This window comes from Antechinus flavipes, chromosome 6 (genome assembly GCF_016432865.1).
Source record: "Antechinus flavipes isolate AdamAnt ecotype Samford, QLD, Australia chromosome 6, AdamAnt_v2, whole genome shotgun sequence".
NCBI classification, from domain to species: domain Eukaryota; kingdom Metazoa; phylum Chordata; class Mammalia; order Dasyuromorphia; family Dasyuridae; genus Antechinus; species Antechinus flavipes.
In genome coordinates this window covers 262,382,564-262,401,109 of record NC_067403.1, presented here as the reverse complement: position 1 = coordinate 262,401,109, position 18,546 = coordinate 262,382,564, and the positions used below count along the sequence as shown (strand labels likewise).

General features: G+C 64.3%; 1 protein-coding gene across 1 annotated transcript; it reads left to right on the top strand.

Annotated features, from left to right (window-relative positions):
* The first annotated feature begins 10,498 nt into the window (after positions 1 to 10,498).
* Positions 10,499 to 17,466, top strand: LOC127541727 (collagen alpha-1(I) chain-like). The gene is made up of 7 exons (XM_051966947.1): positions 10,499 to 10,940; positions 11,466 to 11,552; positions 12,639 to 13,065; positions 14,672 to 15,902; positions 16,173 to 16,379; positions 16,493 to 17,000; positions 17,174 to 17,466. Exons 1-7 carry the CDS (start codon positions 10,499 to 10,501, stop codon positions 17,464 to 17,466), a joined length of 3,195 nt encoding a protein of 1,064 aa, XP_051822907.1.
* The last annotated feature ends 1,080 nt before the right edge of the window (positions 17,467 to 18,546 follow it).

Below are 18,546 nucleotides of genomic sequence, written 5' to 3'. Positions count from 1 at the left end.
AGCCGGACCAGCCCCAGGCCTTTGGGCTTCCGGCCTCGTGTCCGCTCGGGGTGACACAGCCGTGGGGGAGGGGAGCTCTGACCGGGGCCTCGCAGCCCCCGGGCTGGCACGACCCCGGCCCACCCGGCTCCCAGCAGGCCCAGCGGGCCCTCGGACCTTCCTGGGGCTTCCGGGCTGGGGGCGAGGCCCTGGTTCCAGACCGGGGAGCCCGCGGGGGCCCCTCCCCCTCTGGCCTTTCCCGGCATCGCCAGCTAGAAGCCATGACGGGGACACTTTGCCTTTGTCCAAACAGAGATAAGACGGGCAGGTCCGAGGTGGCGGCCGCCAAGCTCCACCTCCCGCCTGGCACAGGCCCGGGAGCGGGAGAAGGGCCTTTTCCTAGAACTACTCCGGGAGCCGGGCTCACGCTGGGGCTGCCATCGAGCACGTGACCCAGCTCTCCCAGCCCCCGTGGGCTCATCGGTCAAATGGGCTGAGACGGCGGGATGGGGGCGCGATCCTCCCCACGGGCTCCCGGCTCGCCCATCCCCGCCTCGGCGCAGGCCCCTCCCGGAGCCCCCCTCTTGCCTGGCGGCGTGCGTGACCCCAGGAGGGCCGGCCGTGCTCCACCCTGCCAGGGAGAAGGAGCTGCTCCACGCCGGGAGGGCCGCGCTCCTACAGGAGGCGGGACGAGGCCGCATCTGCTCCTTTGCCCTTTTCCGGGTCCGGGCTCTGGCTCCGAGAGCCCAGCAGACCCTTGGGGTCTTCTCCAATGAGCCGAGGCCCCCTCCCCCATCCCGGCCTGTTTCAGGGACCGGGAAATCCGGTCCCCCTCCCCCATTTTCCCCAGGAGGAAACTGAGGCCCGGGGAGAGGAGTGACTTGGTCAGGTGGTCAAGGGCCAGTCCTCAGGGTCCCCGAGCGCGAGCCGTGAATGGGGAGCGTGTGCGGGTCCGGACTGTCCGGTGTCGGGGCCCACAGCGAGTGTGTGTAGGAGGACACGGGGTGAGGTGAGGGCGAGCGGGTGTGAACACGAGTGTGTAAGTGCCTGTGAGGGCGCATGTCTGGGAGCTCGAGTGGGTGGGAGTGGCGGGCGGGGGGCGGAGCCGCGGGATCCCCAGCAAAGGTTGGGTCGGCCCTCGGGTCTCTGCCTCCTGGCCTGGAGCTCCGCCCACTGAGCCGCTCACGTGCCTCCTACATAGTTGGTGCTTAATAAATGCTGATTGATGGAAACTTCCATGCCTTTCCTTTGCCTGAGGAAGACTATCCACACGCTTCAGCCCAGCATTCGATGCCTCGCATCCGGAGACTCCGGGACGCCCCGGGCAGAGTCGGCCCCAAAGCGGGGAAGCCGCCGGTGTCCGGTCCTGGATCCTCGGGAGAGGAGAGAACCTGGGCGGGGAGGGGGGAGGGTCAGGCGGGGTCGGTGTCCGTGATCTCCTCCCGCCACCCCCCCCTCCGCTGCCCCAGGTCAGAGTGGACCCCAGGGGGCTGACCCCGGCCGGGCGTCCCCACTCTGGGCCTGTGCCCCCCCCCATGTCTTATGCGGCGCCTCCTGGGGCAGGGGCCGGCGGGGGGGGGGCACTGTCAGCCCCCGGCCCAGGGCGGGACAGCAGAGGAGTGCCGGCCCCCCAGAGCCGCCCGGGAGTCTGGCCCCGGCCTGTGGGAGCCCAGCCCGGCGGGCGCGGAGAGGCAGGCACCGACGGGTGTAATTACAAGGGCCTGCCCCCGCCTGACGCACGGGCGCTAACCCCGGCCCAAATTACAGAGCGTCCGCGGGACCCCGGCTAATGCTTGTTTACCCGGGACCTCTGCCCGGACAGGCCGGCAGCCGGGGCGCGGAGCTGGGCCGGCCAGGGGACCCTCCGACGGGGGGGGGGGGGGGAGGGGAGGGGAGGGGCAGGCCGCCCCCACCCACATGGGCTCCCAGCTTGAGGGGAAGGGGAGCCCGGGGTTCAGGGGGAGCCCAGGGTTCTGGGGGAGCACCGGAGGCCAAGGGCAGCGGCATTCCAGCCCCCTTGGGAGAAGAGAAGCTCCCAGGGGGCAAAGACAGCTCCATTCCTGAGTCTCCGGAAATGCTGAGCAGCTTGGGCCGGGACGTGGGCAGGGGTATCCTGGCAGCAGCACTCTGCCCAGGCCGCTTCCCTGGTGCTCCCCACTGCCCTGGCCGCAGGGACCTGCCGGCTTCTGGCAGCCATTTTTGGGGTGCCCCCCATCCCAGGCCTGGACTTTGCCCATCCCGGGGCCTCTCAAAGCAGGGTCCAAATCATCTCCTCCCCCTCTCCCTTCTTTGCCTCCCTCTGCTGCTGCTGCTCCTCCTCCTCCTCCTCCCATTCTCTTTCTCTTCCTTCTCTTCTTCTTCCTCATTCTCCTTTTCCTTCTCTTTCTCCTCCTCCTCCTCCTCTTCCTCCTCCCATCCTCTTTCTCTTCCTCCTTACTTTCCTTTTTTTCTTCTTCTTCCTTTGTTCTCTTCCTCTTCCTCCTCCTCCTCCCATCCTCTTTCTCTTCCTCCTCCTCATCCTTCTCTTCTTCTTCCTCTTCCTTTTTTTCCTCCTCTTCCTCTTCCTTCTCATCCTCCTATTCTTCCTCCTCCTCCTCCTTTTCTTCTTCTTCTTCCTCCTCCTCTTCTTTCTCCTCCTCCCATCCTCTTTCTCTTCCTCCTCCTCCTCCTCTTCTTCTTCCTCCTCCTCTTCCTCCTCCTCCCATCCTCTTTCTCTTCCTCCTCCTCCTCCTTCTCTTCTTCTTCCTCCTCCTCTTCCTCCTCCTCCCATCTTCTTTCTCTTCCTCCTCCTCCCATCCTCTTTCTCTTCCTCCTCCTCCCATCCTCTTTCTCTTCCTCCTCCTCCTTCCCTTCTTCTTCCTCCTCCTCTTCCTCCTCCTCCCATCCTCTTTCTCTTCCTCCTCCTCCTCCTCCTCTTCCTCCTCCTCCCATCCTCTTTCTCTTCCTCCTCCTCCCATCCTTTCTCTTTCTCCTCTTCATCCTTCTCTTCTTCTTTTTCCTCTTCCTTTTTTCTCCTCTTCCTCTTCCTTCTCATCCTCCTATTCTTCCTCCTTCTCCTCCTCTTCCTCTCCTCCTCCTCCTCCTCCTCTTCCTCCTCCCATCCTCTTTCTCTTCCTCCTCCTCCTCCTTCTCTTCTTCTTCCTCCTCCTCTTCCTCCTCCTCCCATCTTCTTTCTCTTCCTCCTCCTCCCATCCTTTCTCTTCCTCCTCTTCATCCTTCTCTTCTTCTTTTTCCTCTTCCTTTTTTCTCCTCTTCCTCTTCCTTCTCATCCTCCTATTCTTCCTCCTTCTCCTTCTCTTCTTCTTCCTCCTCCTCTTCCTCCTCCTCCCATCTTCTTTCTCTTCCTCCTCCTCCCATCCTCTTTCTCTTCCTCCTCCTCCCATCCTCTTTCTCTTCCTCCTCCTCCTTCCCTTCTTCTTCCTCCTCCTCTTCCTCCTCCTCCCATCCTCTTTCTCTTCCTCCTCCTCCTCCTCCTCTTCCTCCTCCTCCCATCCTCTTTCTCTTCCTCCTCCTCCCATCCTTTCTCTTTCTCCTCTTCATCCTTCTCTTCTTCTTTTTCCTCTTCCTTTTTTCTCCTCTTCCTCTTCCTTCTCATCCTCCTATTCTTCCTCCTTCTCCTCCTCTTCCTCCTCCTCCTCTTCCTCCTCCTCCCATCCTCTTTCTCTTCCTCCTCCTCCTCCTTCTCTTCTTCTTCTTCCTCCTCCTCTTCCTCCTCCTCCCATCTTCTTTCTCTTCCTCCTCCTCCCATCCTTTCTCTTCCTCCTCTTCATCCTTCTCTTCTTCTTTTTCCTCTTCCTTTTTTCTCCTCTTCCTCTTCCTTCTCATCCTCCTATTCTTCCTCCTTCTCCTTCTCTTCTTCTTCCTCCTCCTCTTCTTCCTCCTCCTCCTCCCATCCTCTTTCTCTTCCTCCTCCTCCCCCTCGGCAGTTAGCATTCTCATCATACAGCCCACCAAAGCCAATGTGTTTATTGTCATGAAAGTCAACTCAGCCCCCAGGCTGCATTAGGCACTGACTATGTGCCAGGGACGTGCTAAGCCCTGGCCCCCACTGGCGGAAGGAGGGGCCGGAGCCCTCCCGGGGTCTAACCTCTCAGGGCTCGGCCCTCCCCTCCCTGCCCCCCCCCCGGCCGAGGAGTTCCCCAGAGGCCGTTAGAAGGGTCTCCCTCCTGCCCCCCCAGTCCTGCCCCTCCTCCCCCGGCCTCCCAGAGCCTTCGCCGCCACTAGCCGGGTCAGGGAGGATGCGGCCGCAGGATTTGGAAATCCCTTTGAAAACGCTTCTTTGTTTTGTTTTATTTAAAAATTTCCCAAATTTTTACCGAGTTAAGGAGCCGACCACAAGAATGTGCAGCTCGGGTGGACAACTGACATAAACAGCCCCAACCCCTAAACCGCCGACCCCTCCCCCAGTCAGCAACAAAACCTGGTCCCTATGGGGAGCGAGGGGCTAGACCAAGGCAGTGAGACCAAAGGACTGAGACGGACCGAGGGGCCGAGACGGACCGAGGGGCCGAGACGGACCGAGGGGCTGAGATGGACCGAGGGGCTGAGATAGACCAAAGGGCTGAGATAGACCAAAGGGCTGAGATAGACCAAAGGGCTGATGAGCATCTTCAGGGAGAGGGAAGACACTAAAAAAGGGAGAGGGAAAGAGGGAGGGGACCATAGAAGAGGGAAAACTGTGTCCCTTCCCTTCCCTCCCCCCACCCCGGCCCCAGGAGGCCACCTGCCCAAGCTGCCCAAAGAGCCCTGGGATCCCTCCTGCATCTCCTGAGGGAGGGCCCTCTCAGATAGCCCACCGGCCCTCTCAGATAGCCCACCGGCCCTCTCAGATAGCCCACCGGCCTCCCGGTCTCTCCCGGGGCCTGTAGGTAGAGGCTGGTTTAGGACTCGCAGCAACCAGAGCCCCGCACAGGACGGTTTATCCAGACTCTAGGGAGCCCCTCAAAGGCCTCCTTGTCAGCTCAGAGCGGGCGCCCCCCTCCCCGCCTCCCTCAGAATGGCCACGGAAGCTCTGCCCGCCACCCCCAGGGAGATGGTGCAGCCTTTCTGGCATTCATGGAATCCTCCTTGCTCTTCCTTCTCATCCTCCTATTCTTCCTCCTTCTCCTCCTCTTCCTCCTCCTCCTTCTCTTCTTCTTCCTCCTCCTCCTCTTCTTCCTCCTCCTCCCATCCTCTTTCTCTTCCTCCTCCTCCTCTTCTTCCTCCTCCTCCTCTTCCTCCTCCTCCCATCCTCTTTCTCTTCCTCCTCCTCCTCCTTCTCTTCTTCTTCCTCCTCCTCTTCCTCCTCCTCCCATCTTCTTTCTCTTCCTCCTCCTCCCATCCTCTTTCTCTTCCTCCTCCTCCCATCCTCTTTCTCTTCCTCCTCCTCCTTCCCTTCTTCTTCCTCCTCCTCTTCCTCCTCCTCCCATCCTCTTTCTCTTCCTCCTCCTCCTCCTCCTCTTCCTCCTCCTCCCATCCTCTTTCTCTTCCTCCTCCTCCCATCCTTTCTCTTTCTCCTCTTCATCCTTCTCTTCTTCTTTTTCCTCTTCCTTTTTTTCTCCTCTTCCTCTTCCTTCTCATCCTCCTATTCTTCCTCCTTCTCCTCCTCTTCCTCCTCCTCCTCCTCCTCTTCCTCCTCCTCCCATCCTCTTTCTCTTCCTCCTCCTCCTCCTTCTCTTCTTCTTCCTCCTCCTCCTCCTCCTCCCATCTTCTTTCTCTTCCTCCTCCTCCCATCCTTTCTCTTCCTCCTCTTCATCCTTCTCTTCTTCTTTTTCCTCTTCCTTTTTTTCTCCTCTTCCTCTTCCTTCTCATCCTCCTATTCTTCCTCCTTCTCCTTCTCTTCTTCTTCCTCCTCCTCTTCCTCCTCCTCCCATCTTCTTTCTCTTCCTCCTCCTCCCATCCTCTTTCTCTTCCTCCTCCTCCCATCCTCTTTCTCTTCCTCCTCCTCCTTCCCTTCTTCTTCCTCCTCCTCTTCCTCCTCCTCCCATCCTCTTTCTCTTCCTCCTCCTCCTCCTCCTCTTCCTCCTCCTCCCATCCTCTTTCTCTTCCTCCTCCTCCCATCCTTTCTCTTTCTCCTCTTCATCCTTCTCTTCTTCTTTTTCCTCTTCCTTTTTTTCTCCTCTTCCTCTTCCTTCTCATCCTCCTATTCTTCCTCCTTCTCCTCCTCTTCCTCCTCCTCCTCTTCCTCCTCCTCCCATCCTCTTTCTCTTCCTCCTCCTCCTCCTTCTCTTCTTCTTCCTCCTCCTCTTCCTCCTCCTCCCATCTTCTTTCTCTTCCTCCTCCTCCCATCCTTTCTCTTCCTCCTCTTCATCCTTCTCTTCTTCTTTTTCCTCTTCCTTTTTTTCTCCTCTTCCTCTTCCTTCTCATCCTCCTATTCTTCCTCCTTCTCCTTCTCTTCTTCTTCCTCCTCCTCTTCTTCCTCCTCCTCCTCCCATCCTCTTTCTCTTCCTCCTCCTCCCCCTCGGCAGTTAGCATTCTCATCATACAGCCCACCAAAGCCAATGTGTTTATTGTCATGAAAGTCAACTCAGCCCCCAGGCTGCATTAGGCACTGACTATGTGCCAGGGACGTGCTAAGCCCTGGCCCCCACTGGCGGAAGGAGGGGCCGGAGCCCTCCCGGGTCTAACCTCTCAGGGCTCGGCCCTCCCCTCCCTGCCCCCCCCCCCGGCCGAGGAGTTCCCCAGAGGCCGTTAGAAGGGTCTCCCTCCTGCCCCCCCAGTCCTGCCCCTCCTCCCCCGGCCTCCCAGAGCCTTCGCCGCCACTAGCCGGGTCAGGGAGGATGCGGCCGCAGGATTTGGAAATCCCTTTGAAAACGCTTCTTTGTTTTGTTTTATTTAAAAATTTCCCAAATTTTTACCGAGTTAAGGAGCCGACCACAAGAATGTGCAGCTCGGGTGGACAACTGACATAAACAGCCCCAACCCCTAAACCGCCGACCCCTCCCCCAGTCAGCAACAAAACCTGGTCCCTATGGGGAGCGAGGGGCTAGACCAAGGCAGTGAGACCAAAGGACTGAGACGGACCGAGGGGCCGAGACGGACCGAGGGGCCGAGACGGACCGAGGGGCTGAGATGGACCGAGGGGCTGAGATAGACCAAAGGGCTGAGATAGACCAAAGGGCTGAGATAGACCAAAGGGCTGATGAGCATCTTCAGGGAGAGGGAAGACACTAAAAAAGGGAGAGGGAAAGAGGGAGGGGACCATAGAAGAGGGAAAACTGTGTCCCTTCCCTTCCCTCCCCCCACCCCGGCCCCAGGAGGCCACCTGCCCAAGCTGCCCAAAGAGCCCTGGGATCCCTCCTGCATCTCCTGAGGGAGGGCCCTCTCAGATAGCCCACCGGCCCTCTCAGATAGCCCACAGGCCCTCTCAGATAGCCCACCGGCCTCCCGGTCTCTCCCGGGGCCTGTAGGTAGAGGCTGGTTTAGGACTCGCAGCAACCAGAGCCCCGCACAGGACGGTTTATCCAGACTCTAGGGAGCCCCTCAAAGGCCTCCTTGTCAGCTCAGAGCGGGCGCCCCCCTCCCCGCCTCCCTCAGAATGGCCACGGAAGCTCTGCCCGCCACCCCCAGGGAGATGGTGCAGCCTTTCTGGCATTCATGGAATCCTCCTTGCTCTTGCCACTGACTCTGGGGGACCCCGGGCCAGCCCTTCCCCCTTCTGGGTCTCAGTTTTCTCTTCTGTGGAATGGGAAAGTCCTAGGTCAAAATGGAAATCTAGTGGGAAGCCCCATCTCGCTGACAGGGAAACCGAGGCCCAGAGGCAGGCAGGGGGTGTGGGGGTCTGCCCTCCACGAACGGCCACGCCAGGACGTCTCCCGACGGTTCTTTCTCTTTCTGCGTCTCTCAATGATCTCTGCGTTCTCGCTCTGACATTCTATGAAATGCTTTGGATAAACACGCTCACCCTGATGTGTTGGAGACTTAATCCGTTCCACATGGGTCTGGGGGGGGCGGCTTTTATTTTGAAGGGGAGGCCGGAGGACACGCTGTTTTCTCTGAGCGTCCTTGGCGCTGGGATGCCAGCCCGGGATCACCTGAGGGGCCGCGAGGGGCCGGGGCCGCCACGGTCTCCCCCCTCCCCCGCCTCGGAGGGGCGGCCCCGGGAGAGCCATGGGGGGGAGGGGGTTGGAGAATGGAAGGAATCGGATCCCGGCCTTCCCGAAATGTTTACTACATCAGGAAATTAATTCACTGCACGGGACGGGATGAATAAGAACTCCCAGCACAGCCACCCACACCCGGCCGCCGGGCCAGGGAGCCGCCATCGGCCGCCCGTCCCCGCCCCCCGCGGGCCTGGGAGCCGGGCCGGGGGCTCGGCGCTGTCCGGCGGCCGGGGGGCCGCGAGCTGTCATCGTTCCGCGATGCTAATGGGCCGCGGGGCCCAGAACAATGAGCCCATGACTCAGGAATGCGTGTTTACAGAGCGGCGGAGGCTCCGCGCCGAGGGCGAGGGGCTGCCGGGTTCCCCGGCCGGGAAGCGGGGTGGCGGCCCCCGCGCTGGCCCGCAGCCTGGCCCTCCCGCCGCCGGCCCCGGGGCCGCGCCAAGGAGAAGGGGGGCAGCAGGGGCCGGCTCCCTCGGAAGGCCCCGGCCCAGGGCCCGCTGCTCTGCCCCGGCTCCCCGCTGCCCTTCCCCGCGGCTCCGGCCTTCAGGGCCCCCTCCCTGGCCCTCCCCGGCCTCCGGGCCGCCCTCGCTCAGGCTTCAGCTCAATGGCCGGGCCCAGCTCTGGAGCCGGAGGCCTTAGGCTGACCGAGGTCCTCCCTACCTGGGCAAAGGGGCCGGGGCGCCTCGGACTCCCCAGGCCTCGGTTTGCTTCTGTGTAAGACGAGAGGAGCCGCGTCTGGGCTCCTCCCTCCCGGGGGGTCTGGGCAGCCCGGTTAGCCCCGAGTCGGGGTCCCGAGCCCTCCCAGGAAAGCCTTGTCCCAGGCTCTGGGGGGCCCCTCGAATGCCTCCTTGTCAGCCCAGAGAGGAAGCGCTGCCTGGGGTCTCCGGGGAAGTGGTGGGTCCAGACTCCCACTGAGCCCGGTCCGGGCCTGGCCCATTGGGCCAGACTCTGTGCCCAGCCCGGGCGTCCTCAGGGGTGGGATGGCAGCTTCTCCCAGGGACGGCAGCTTCCCCCAGCCCAGGATCCCCCGGCCAGCTGTGAATCAGCCTCCTTGTCCCAGCCCCTGCCCCCTTTAGCAAAAAGCTGGGGGACCCGCAGCCTCCGACCACGGCCCCCAGAGTGACGGACTTTTGGTCTTTCCTGGTAAAGCCAATTCATCCCTGAACCTCCAGGGCTCAGGTGCCAGGAAACAAGAAGGAAAAGCAGCTGGTGTGCGGAGGACTCGTCCTGGACGTGGTCGGCCTCTCAGCTGGGGTCGGTCGGCTCTCGACGCCCTCCGAGCCCGCTCGCCGGCGGCTCCCTCCTGGGTCCCGTTTCCCTGGCGGATCTCCTCCCACCCAGCAAGGCTCCCATCCCTTCCTCTCCTAGCCCGGGGTCTCCACTTCTCTCCCACCGGACGTCCTCCCGCGCCGTCTCAGGCACTTCACTCCAACAAAGAAGGTGCCGTGGATGATCTGGGTCCATAATCACTCGATCCACCCGCCCAGGGCCCCCGGGTGCCCGCCACGGTGCTCAGGAACACTGAGCCAGGGAACGGGAGGCTCCGACCTTTGGGCTCCTGCTTCTGCCTTTGACTTCCTAGAGAGTACGGCCGGTGATGGTGGGGGTCCCAGGGGCTGGGCCTTCCAATCACTTTTGTTGCAGACTTCCAGAGCGGGCGGGACCACCCGGCGGGGATCGGGGGTCTGGCTGCCCCCATTCTCCGCCATCTTGGTTGTGCTCCCGGGCCCCTTCCTCCGAGGCTCCGGGGGCAGTTTCTATGCGATTGCACACGGCCCCAACATTGCTGTGGGAGCGGAGGGACCCGGGGATTCTCTGGGTGTTGTCCGGGACACCATGTGGGCCTTGAGTGATGTCCCCTCTCCTCCCGCTCCCCAACACCCCCAGAATGCCGGGTTCTCGGCCGAGCTTTCGGTGCACTCGGGCCGCAGCCTTTCAGGGCCCTCCTGCCGCCCCGAGACCCCTCAGCCCGTCGTTCTCCCCAGGACCCCGTCACGATCTCCCGGAACGGTGACTGTAACGTGAGTCGGGCCCAGGAACTAAAGCCGTCCTTGTACGGCACCTTTTAAGGGTCCGGGGTCTCCTTCCCCTTCCCATTAACCTTCCTCTGGAGGCTCTGCCAGTTCTTTCTGGGTGGTCTCTGAGTGGGATCTGGCTGGGGCCGGCCACGGGGGTCCTATCCCATCTGACTCGGGGCCCCTGCCTTGGGCTTTGGATGCTGGGCCGCCGACCTGGAGAAGGGCTCCCCAGGGATGGGCGTCTCTGCCTTTGACCCGTCTGACCTCCCGTGGCCGCTCCTCAGCCCGTCCTTCCTGTGGAGTCCCCGGCTTCAGCCCCCCCCCACCGGAGGTGCACTTTGAGTTGAGTTGGGGGCACCTGGAACTGGGGAGGATGAAGGGCTTCAGGCCGGGCCTGGGAAGCCCAGTGGCTTGTTGCACATGGGCTCCTTCCCTGTTTCTCTACCCCGGCCTCCACCAGCCTCGGGCTCCCACCGGCCTCGGCCCCCACCGGCCTCGGCCCCCACCGGCCTCGGGCTCCCACCGGCCTCGGCCCCCTCCGGCCTCGGGCCCCCTCCGGCCTTGGGCCCCCACCGGCCTCGGCCCCCACCGGCCTCGGGCCCCCACCGGCCTCGGGCCCCCTCCGGCCTTGGGCCCCCACCGGCCTCGGCCCCCACCGGCCTCGGGCTCCCACTGGCCTCAGCCCCCACCGGCCTCAGCCCCCACCGGCCTCGGCCCCCACTGGCCTCCTGCCCCCCCCACCCCGACAGCCTCCCGTTCTCCCTGCCCCCCCGCCCCCGACAGCTTAAAACAATAACTGGGAAGGAGGACAGTGGCCCCCGGTCCCCGCCCAAGCATGGCCCATCTGGTCGCCTTCACCGGGGTGGGGGGGATGGGGGGTGGATTCCAGATCTTCTCAGGAAGCCCTGTGGACCATCTGGATCATCCGAGACTTGTTTTCAAGTGAAAACTAAAAGGAATCATGTGTTTCTGAAACGTCCCCGTGTTCCAGACCCAGCCCGGATCCCGGCCACATGTAGGACCGTGAAGGAACTTTCCAACGAGTCAGTCTGGCGGGAAAGAACCACTGTGGCGGGGGAGGGGCCCTAGCGGCCCTGTTCTGGAGGGCGGATGGAGAGTCGGGGACTTGCGATAGCTCCAAGGCTCCGGGGGCCTCTGGCCCTTCCAGGGACGTGCCGGCTCATCCCCCACCCTTTGCAATCTTTGGCCGGGAATCTTGGCTCGGGAAGGGACCCCAGTTCTGTTTAGTCGAACCCGGACTTGGGTAGGAAGGCCCTCAATGCCCCCCTCGGCCTCTCCTCGAGCCCCCCCTGTGCCGGGGAGCTCCCCACCTCCATCTTGGGGCAGTTGCTCTTCCTGATGTCCCACTCACCCCTGCTCCCCGTAGCTTCTGACTTTGTGCTCCGGGGTCAAGCAGGGAGAGCCAGTCCTTGTCCACCCTCCCTGCCCCCACCTCTGGTCCCCTCTTTTCCAGGTAAGCCCGCCCATCCCCCTTCCACTGATTCTTTCGGGGCGACCTCCTCACCCGGGACTCCCCGCAGCGGGTCCGGGCCAGCCCAGGTCACCTGAGCAGGTGGAGCTTTGCCCCTCCCGGTCCGGCCCTCCCTCCCTACGGCTCAGCGCTCTCTTCTCTTTCTTTAAATTAAAGCTTTTTGTTCTCAAAACAAATGCACGGCTAATTTTTCAACATTAACCCCTGCAAAACCTTGTGCCCCGATCCCCCCCCCAGAGGGGCCAACATAGGTTAAACCCCACATACGTGGACATATTTCCACCATTCTCGCGCAAAATCAGATCAAAAAGGGGAAAACATGAGAAAGAGCAAGAAAAAAGGGGAACTCCTCGGTTGTGATCCCCGCCCGGTGCCAGCCCCCCTCTGCTTCTCACCGACGTCGGAACCGGCCGGTGTGGAGCAGAGCCGCCCGCCGGGACTGATGGGGAGCCTCCCGTGCTCTCCCGGCTCTGCTCGCTTCCCTCAGCAGCGCTCCGTGGGACGGCTCTTTTTTCTAACAAACTATTTATTCCAAGAAATACTTCCCAATCCACACATTTGCAGCGCCCCTTTTCTGGCGATTTATGGCTGTTCGGAACTAAAAGGCCGAATTCCCCTCTGTTCCGTCGCCCTCTTACCTCGGGAGAAGGCGAGCGACGTGTTCTTTTTTCATTTTATTTTTAATAATAGCTTTGAATTTTCAAAATACGTGCGGAGCTAGTTTTCAGCCTTGGCCTTGGAGAATCCGCTTCTAATTCTTCTTCCCCTTCCCCCTAGATGGCGAGTGACCCACCCGACACGTGCGATTCTCCCGGACAGAGTTCCACGTTTATCATTTATTTACTCGTTTTTTATTTCTTTGTAGCCGAGAATCTCTTTTATTTCTCTTTAATACCCATTGCTTTGGGAGTCATGTTGGGAGAGAAAAATCAGAGCAAAGTGAAAAATCATGAAACAGGAGAAAAAACAGAAAGAAGAAGAGACCAGAGCAGCGCTGACGGGTGTTGAGGCCTTTTCCGGACGCAGCCGGCGTCACCCCGGTCACTTCGGACGGCTGACCCCGAGGAGAACGAGCCTCCGCTAGTGGATCAGCGCCCACTCCTGCCGTACCACGACGTATTCCCGGCTCTGCTCGTTCCGCTCAGCATCGGGCCCGCGACTCTTTCCGGGTTCCTAAAACCGGCTTCAGCTTTTTTGTGGAACAAAAATATTCCCGGAGCCCCACGTGCCACAGCTCGTCCGGGCGCCCTCCCGCTGATGGCCCAACGCTGGGTAACGGTTCCTTGCCGCCCCCAGAGCTGCCGACGCCTGTGGGGGACCTTTCCTGCTCTGTGGTTTCCTCGGGATGCAGCCCCGGCCCAGCCGGCTCCAAGGGTCTGCAGTCCCTGCGTCCTCCCGGGAGATTCCAGATTAAAGCCAGTGCTCTTGGTGCTGCTGTTGGTCACGACGCACAGGAGCACAGCCGGAGCCGGGAGAAGCGGAGCAGGCAGACAGCGTTGGTCCACCCGAGCTCAGAGCCTTGACCCGGCCCTTGGGAGAGTCTTCGGTCAGATCCCCGGTTGGGAGAGCGAGTCCTCCTCAGGTGACCATGGCTGCCCTTGCAGTGCCCTCCCGTGCCCTCCATGCCCTCCCGTGCCCTCCCGTGCCCTCCCGTGCCCTCCTGTGCCCTCCATGTCCTCCTGTGCCCTCCTGTGCCCTCCCATGCCCTCCCAGCTCTGCTCATTTTGCTTTACATGAGTGGGAAAATCCCTAAATCAAAGTCATCCATGAATGGAGCTGATGAGACCCCCCCCCCGCCCCCGTTCCAGAGAGGGTCCCGCGAGCTGACCCCCGAGGCCGCACCAATGCTCTGTGGGCAGGAGCTCCCAGAGGAAGGCCCCCTCACAGCCGGCCCTCTGGGGCTCCCCTTCTCACCCTGCCCCCAGGAGGCCTCGGGGCTTCTGCTTTGGGCCGAGCCTGGGGCGGGGGGGGGGGGGGGAGCCCAGCTGCTGGGGGCAAGAGCCGGGCCCTGGGGTGGGGGAGGGGGAGGGAGGACCCGGCCTTTCCAGGACTTCTGGCCGGAAGGAGCCTGGGGCGGCCCAGAGAGCGAGGGGCGCCCGGGGTTCTGGCAGGTCCTGGATCCGACCCGGAGGTCGGCGAGACCCCCGGCTCCAGCTGCCCTTCGGTATCACTCAGCCAGATCCTCTGGGGGAACTTCCCGTGATTCCAGGGGGAGGGGGCTGCCTTTTGCCTCCTTTTGAATCCCCAGCCCTTAGTAGGGGCTTAACAAACGTTTGTGGAACGGAAGTGGGTTTTCGCGGCTCTCGGTCCCTGCCCAAAAGCTCTGGATACAAACAGCTACTCGGATACAAAGGGGGGGCTGGCACTGGGGGGTTTGCGGACCCCGTCGGCGCCTGGCCCGGATGCGGATCCCAGAGGAGATTCGGACCCGGCGCCAGGCCCCGGGCTGGGGAGGGGGTGCGGGCAGCCCCCCTTCCCCTCCCTCCCTTTCCCAGCCTGCTCCAGGCCCGCAGCCCTCCGAGCCCCCCCAGGGCTTCTCTCCTCAGGGCACCTTGGGACAGAGGCCTGGGGGCCGCCGGGACAATGGGATCCTTTCTCCCCTGAGGCTTTTTCCTCATTATTTTTGGCTTAGGCGGCCATTAAAGAGAGCTCACATTCCCTGAGCCCCGCCAGCCCCGGATTAGCCCCCCTCCCCCCCTTGTACCTCAGGGGCTGGCGAGGGGGGGGGGCAGACCCGAGGCCTCCGGAGGCCCCAAGGACCTGCCCTGGGCGGGGGGGAGGGACCCTCTGCAGGCAGCCCCCAGGCCGTGCAATGGTGCCCCTCCCCCCTTTTAAAACAGCCCTGGGGGGGGGGGTCGGGGCTGAGATTCGGCTGATTCTGGGAGTCCTGCGGGGGAAGAGATTCACTGTGCCCGCCTCTGGGGGCCCGAGTAGGGAGAGGAATACAGTCCTGCTGCTGAAGAGCTCCTGGGCAAGTCCCGGGGGCGCAGGCCCCAAGAGCGGCAGAGGGAAGGGACAAGGGCCAGGGGGCAAAGGCCGGGGGGCAGAGGCCAGGGGTAAGGGCAGAACCTGCTGCTCTGTCTCCTGCCCAGCCTTCCCAGGTCAGAGAAGGACAAGGCGGTGATCGCCATTCACACCCGGGCCAGAAGGGAGAGCTCAGCCCAGAGCACAGAACAAAACCTGAGGCCGGGCGAGCCATGGGCTGGGGAAGGCACAGGTGCCCATCGCACCCCGGGGTGTCAGGTCCAGGCGGCAGCCGCTGCCTCCCTGGGGGCCAGCTCCATGCCCGGGGGCCAGCTCCGTGTCCCTGGAGACCAGCTCCGTGCCCAGGGGACCAGTTCCGTGTCTGGGGGGACCAGCTCCGTGCCCGGGGGGACCAGCTCCATGCCCTGGGGACCAGCTCCGTGTCTGGGGGGACCAGCTCCGTGTCTGGGGGGACCAGCTCCGTGTCCGGGGGGCCAGCTCTGTGCCCGGGGGGACCAGCTCTGTGCCCGGGGGGACCAGCTCCGTGTCCGGGGGGCCAGCTCCGTGCCCAGGGGGCCAGCTCCGTGCCCGGGGGGACCAGCTCCGTGTCCGGGGGGCCAGCTCCATGTCCCTGGGGACCAGCTCCGTGCCCAGGGGACCAGTTCCGTGTCTGGGGGGGGCCAGCTCCGTGTCTGGGGGGCCAGCTCTGTGCCCGGGGGGACCAGCTCCGTGTCCGGGGGGCCAGCTCCGTGTCCGGGGGGCCAGCTCCGTGTCCCTGGGGACCAGCTCCGTGCCCAGGGGACCAGTTCCGTGTCTGGGGGGGGCCAGCTCCGTGTCTGGGGGGCCAGCTCCATGTCCCTGGGGACCAGCTCCGTGCCCGGGGGGACCAGCTCCGTGCCCGGGGGGACCAGCTCCATGCCCTGGGGACCAGCTCCGTGTCTGGGGGGGCCAGCTCCGTGTCTGGGGGGCCAGCTCCGTGCCCGGGGGGACCAGCTCCGTGCCCGGGGGGACCAGCTCCGTGTCTGGGGGGGCCAGCTCCGTGTCTGGGGGGGGCCAGCTCCGTGTCTGGGGGGGCCAGCTCCGTGTCTGGGGGGGGGGGCAGGAGTCTCCTTCACTATCTCCAGGAGCTCAGAAGCCCGAGCCGGCCCCCCGAGGGCCGTCCACAAGCGGAAGGCTTTAGGGCCCCCTCGTTCTCCAGCCCAGAGAGGACAGGACGCTTCCCCAGAACGGCCGGTCGGCAGCCCAGGACTCTGGTCCCTCTGGAGCCCCAGGGAGCTCCTCTGGGGCCGGCGGGTGCAGCGACAGCCGGGGGACCCTCCAGCCCGAGGCAGAAGCGCAGAGGGGCCCAGCCCTGATGCTAACTACCAGGTAGGAAATTACGGGCCTCCCCGGGCCTGGGCCCGAGCCGGGGAGGGGGCTCTCAGCTCCCAGGGCTGAAGGGGGGCCCTTGGGACCGAGAGCAGAGCCGGGGAGGGGGTCTCCTTTCCGGCCTCAGCCGTTGGGGCGGCTGCAGCTCGTCCTTCCTGCCCGGCTTCCCCATCGCAGCGCAGCGGGTGGACAAAGCGCCCGGCTCTGGAGTCCTCGGGCCCAGCCCCTTTGCCGGGTCCCCGGCTCTCCGTCCCAGCCCTGCTTTCCCAGAGCAGCCTCTGCCAGGCTCTCGGTGCCCCCCTCCCCGAGGGCTCGGGCGCTTGCCACCATCGGTTCCACCGGCTGGCACCGGTCTTGGCCCAGAGGGCAGAGCCAGGGGCAGAGGGGCCTTTGGGCCGGGAAGCGAGGCAGGGAGACGCGGGGTTCCAGAGCCCCGGTCACTTAGAACGCAACAGGGAACGATCCCAGAGCTCCCGGGTCATTCCTTGTCCTGGGTTCTGAGCCCCCCACCCTGATGCCCCACGTTCCACGTTTCCCCAGCTCTCGCATTCCCTGTTCTATTCTCACCCCCGAGCCTCCCGGCCTGCCAGGCTCCTGGTGCCCGCTCCGTCCCTTGGGCCAGGCCCTCCTGCCCCCATGGGGGAGACTCCGAGGGGGCGCCCGCCGGGGGCTCTGCCAGGACCGGGGCACCCGGAGGTGAGGGCCTTGGGAGCCAGGCTCTCCCCACCCTTCCCCGTTCCCCGCCCCCCCGCCCTCCCCCGCAGCAGCCTTTTCCTCCTCGGACCCAGCAGCCCCGGCCTGGAGCAAAGCCAGAGAGGCCGGGCCCTCCTCGTCCAGCAGACGGTGAGGTCACCCCTGTCTGCCGGGGGGCACCGCCAGGGCCCGGACAGGAAGCCCAGCCGGGCACCTCTGACGAGCCGTGCCCCAGACAGACAGACAGACCCTCACTCTCACCCCCCCGCCCCCGGCCCCTGCCCTCCCGCCACCCCGATATCAATCCAGCAAGACCACCTTGGGTCCGAGCAGCCCCAGGCCCGGGGGCCGCCGCCTCTCCGGCAGAGGTCGTTAGACGTCCTCATTCTAGCCCCAAAGTTACAGGTGGGTAAACTGAGGCCCGGAAAGGGGACAGTTTGGTCTTGGGCCCTCCCGGGGCCTCCCCTCCCAGAGGCTCCTTTGTCTGGGGTTATCTCCCAGATAAGACAGGAAGTTCCAATTCTTTGCCCAGAGTCTGTAGTTGCCTGAATGAATGAATGATTGACTCGGACCGGGAGGGCTTCCTGGCTGCGGCGGCCAAGCCCGGGAGCTCCCCCGGCCCCCACGGTTCTGGGCGTCGGAGCTGGTGGGCGCGGCCCCTCCCGGGGCTCCGACGCTGGGGGGTGTGGAGCGGGCTCACCTTCCCGCGCCCTGGTCGGGGAGCCCGGACGCCGCCGCCGCGGTCCCAGCCGAGTCTCCCAGCCCGCCCGGTTTCTCCGCCTGTAAGATGGGGGAGATGATGGCACCCCTGCTGCCGCTGGGAGCTGGGAGGACCTACTATGTGTCGAGCCTCGGGCTCCTCGCCTGTTAAATGGGGACAAACCTCTAGTGGTCCTGGGGCCCTCCCCTCCCCCGGCCCCCCCCCCCCGCAGGCCTCGTACTTCAGCTGTGAGATGAGGGGGCTCTCCGGGGCAGTGCCAATATATGGCGCCCACTGTGTGCCAGGCAGGACGAGAGCCCCCGGCCGTGGGGCCGAGCTCCGGGGAGCGCCCCTGCCCCTGCCAGCTCCAGGAGCCCTGGCTCCTCTCCTGAGCCCCCGCCCCAGCAGGAAACCCGGGGTGGGGCGCCTCCTCCCCCAAACAATGGGCTCCCCCAGCCCCCCCATCACCCAGGGTGTCGGGGGCCATCAGATCCCGTGCCAGGACAGAGCAGCTTGTCGGGGGGACAGGAAAGGCAAGGACCACACTGCAGCCCAGGCTGGCTTCCTCTGGGCCAGGGCGGCCAGGACGGGCACAGGGGCAGGGGCCAGGGCGGCCAGGACAGGCACAGGGGCAAGGGCCAGGGCGGCCAGGATGGGCACAGGGGCAGGGGCCAGGACGGGCACAGGGGCAGGGGCCAGGGCGGCCAGGACGGGCACAGGGGCAGGGGCCAGGGCGGCCAGGACGGGCACAGGGGCAGGGGCCAGGGCGGCCAGGATGGGCACAGGGGCAGGGGCCAGGATGGGCACAGGGGCAGGGGCCAGGATGGGCACAGGGGCAGGGGCCAGGGCAGGCACAGGGGCAGGGGCCAGGGCGGCCAGGACGGGCACCTTATGGTTTCTGGCCCTCATCCCTGCGGGTCCTTTGGTGCCCAAGGTCACACAGATCACACAGGACCGCGATCTCAGGAAGGCCGCCAGGAGCTCCCATCCCCTCTCTGACGATGGCGACTTCCCCTTCCCCGTCTCTCCCTCCCCTCCTCCCAATTCAGGCCCAGAGGCCCGCCCAGGACAGCCTCCCAAGCACGCCTGCCCAGGGGGTGGGACCGCAGCATGCTGGGAGATCGCCAGAGCCAGATGCCCGGAGAATGAGCCCATCACTGGCCCACGGGGCTCACAGAGGCCTCGGCTTCCACCAAACGCATGAGTCCCCAAGGGCCGGTTGGCGTGGCCCGGCCGCGGGCCGTCCCTCGT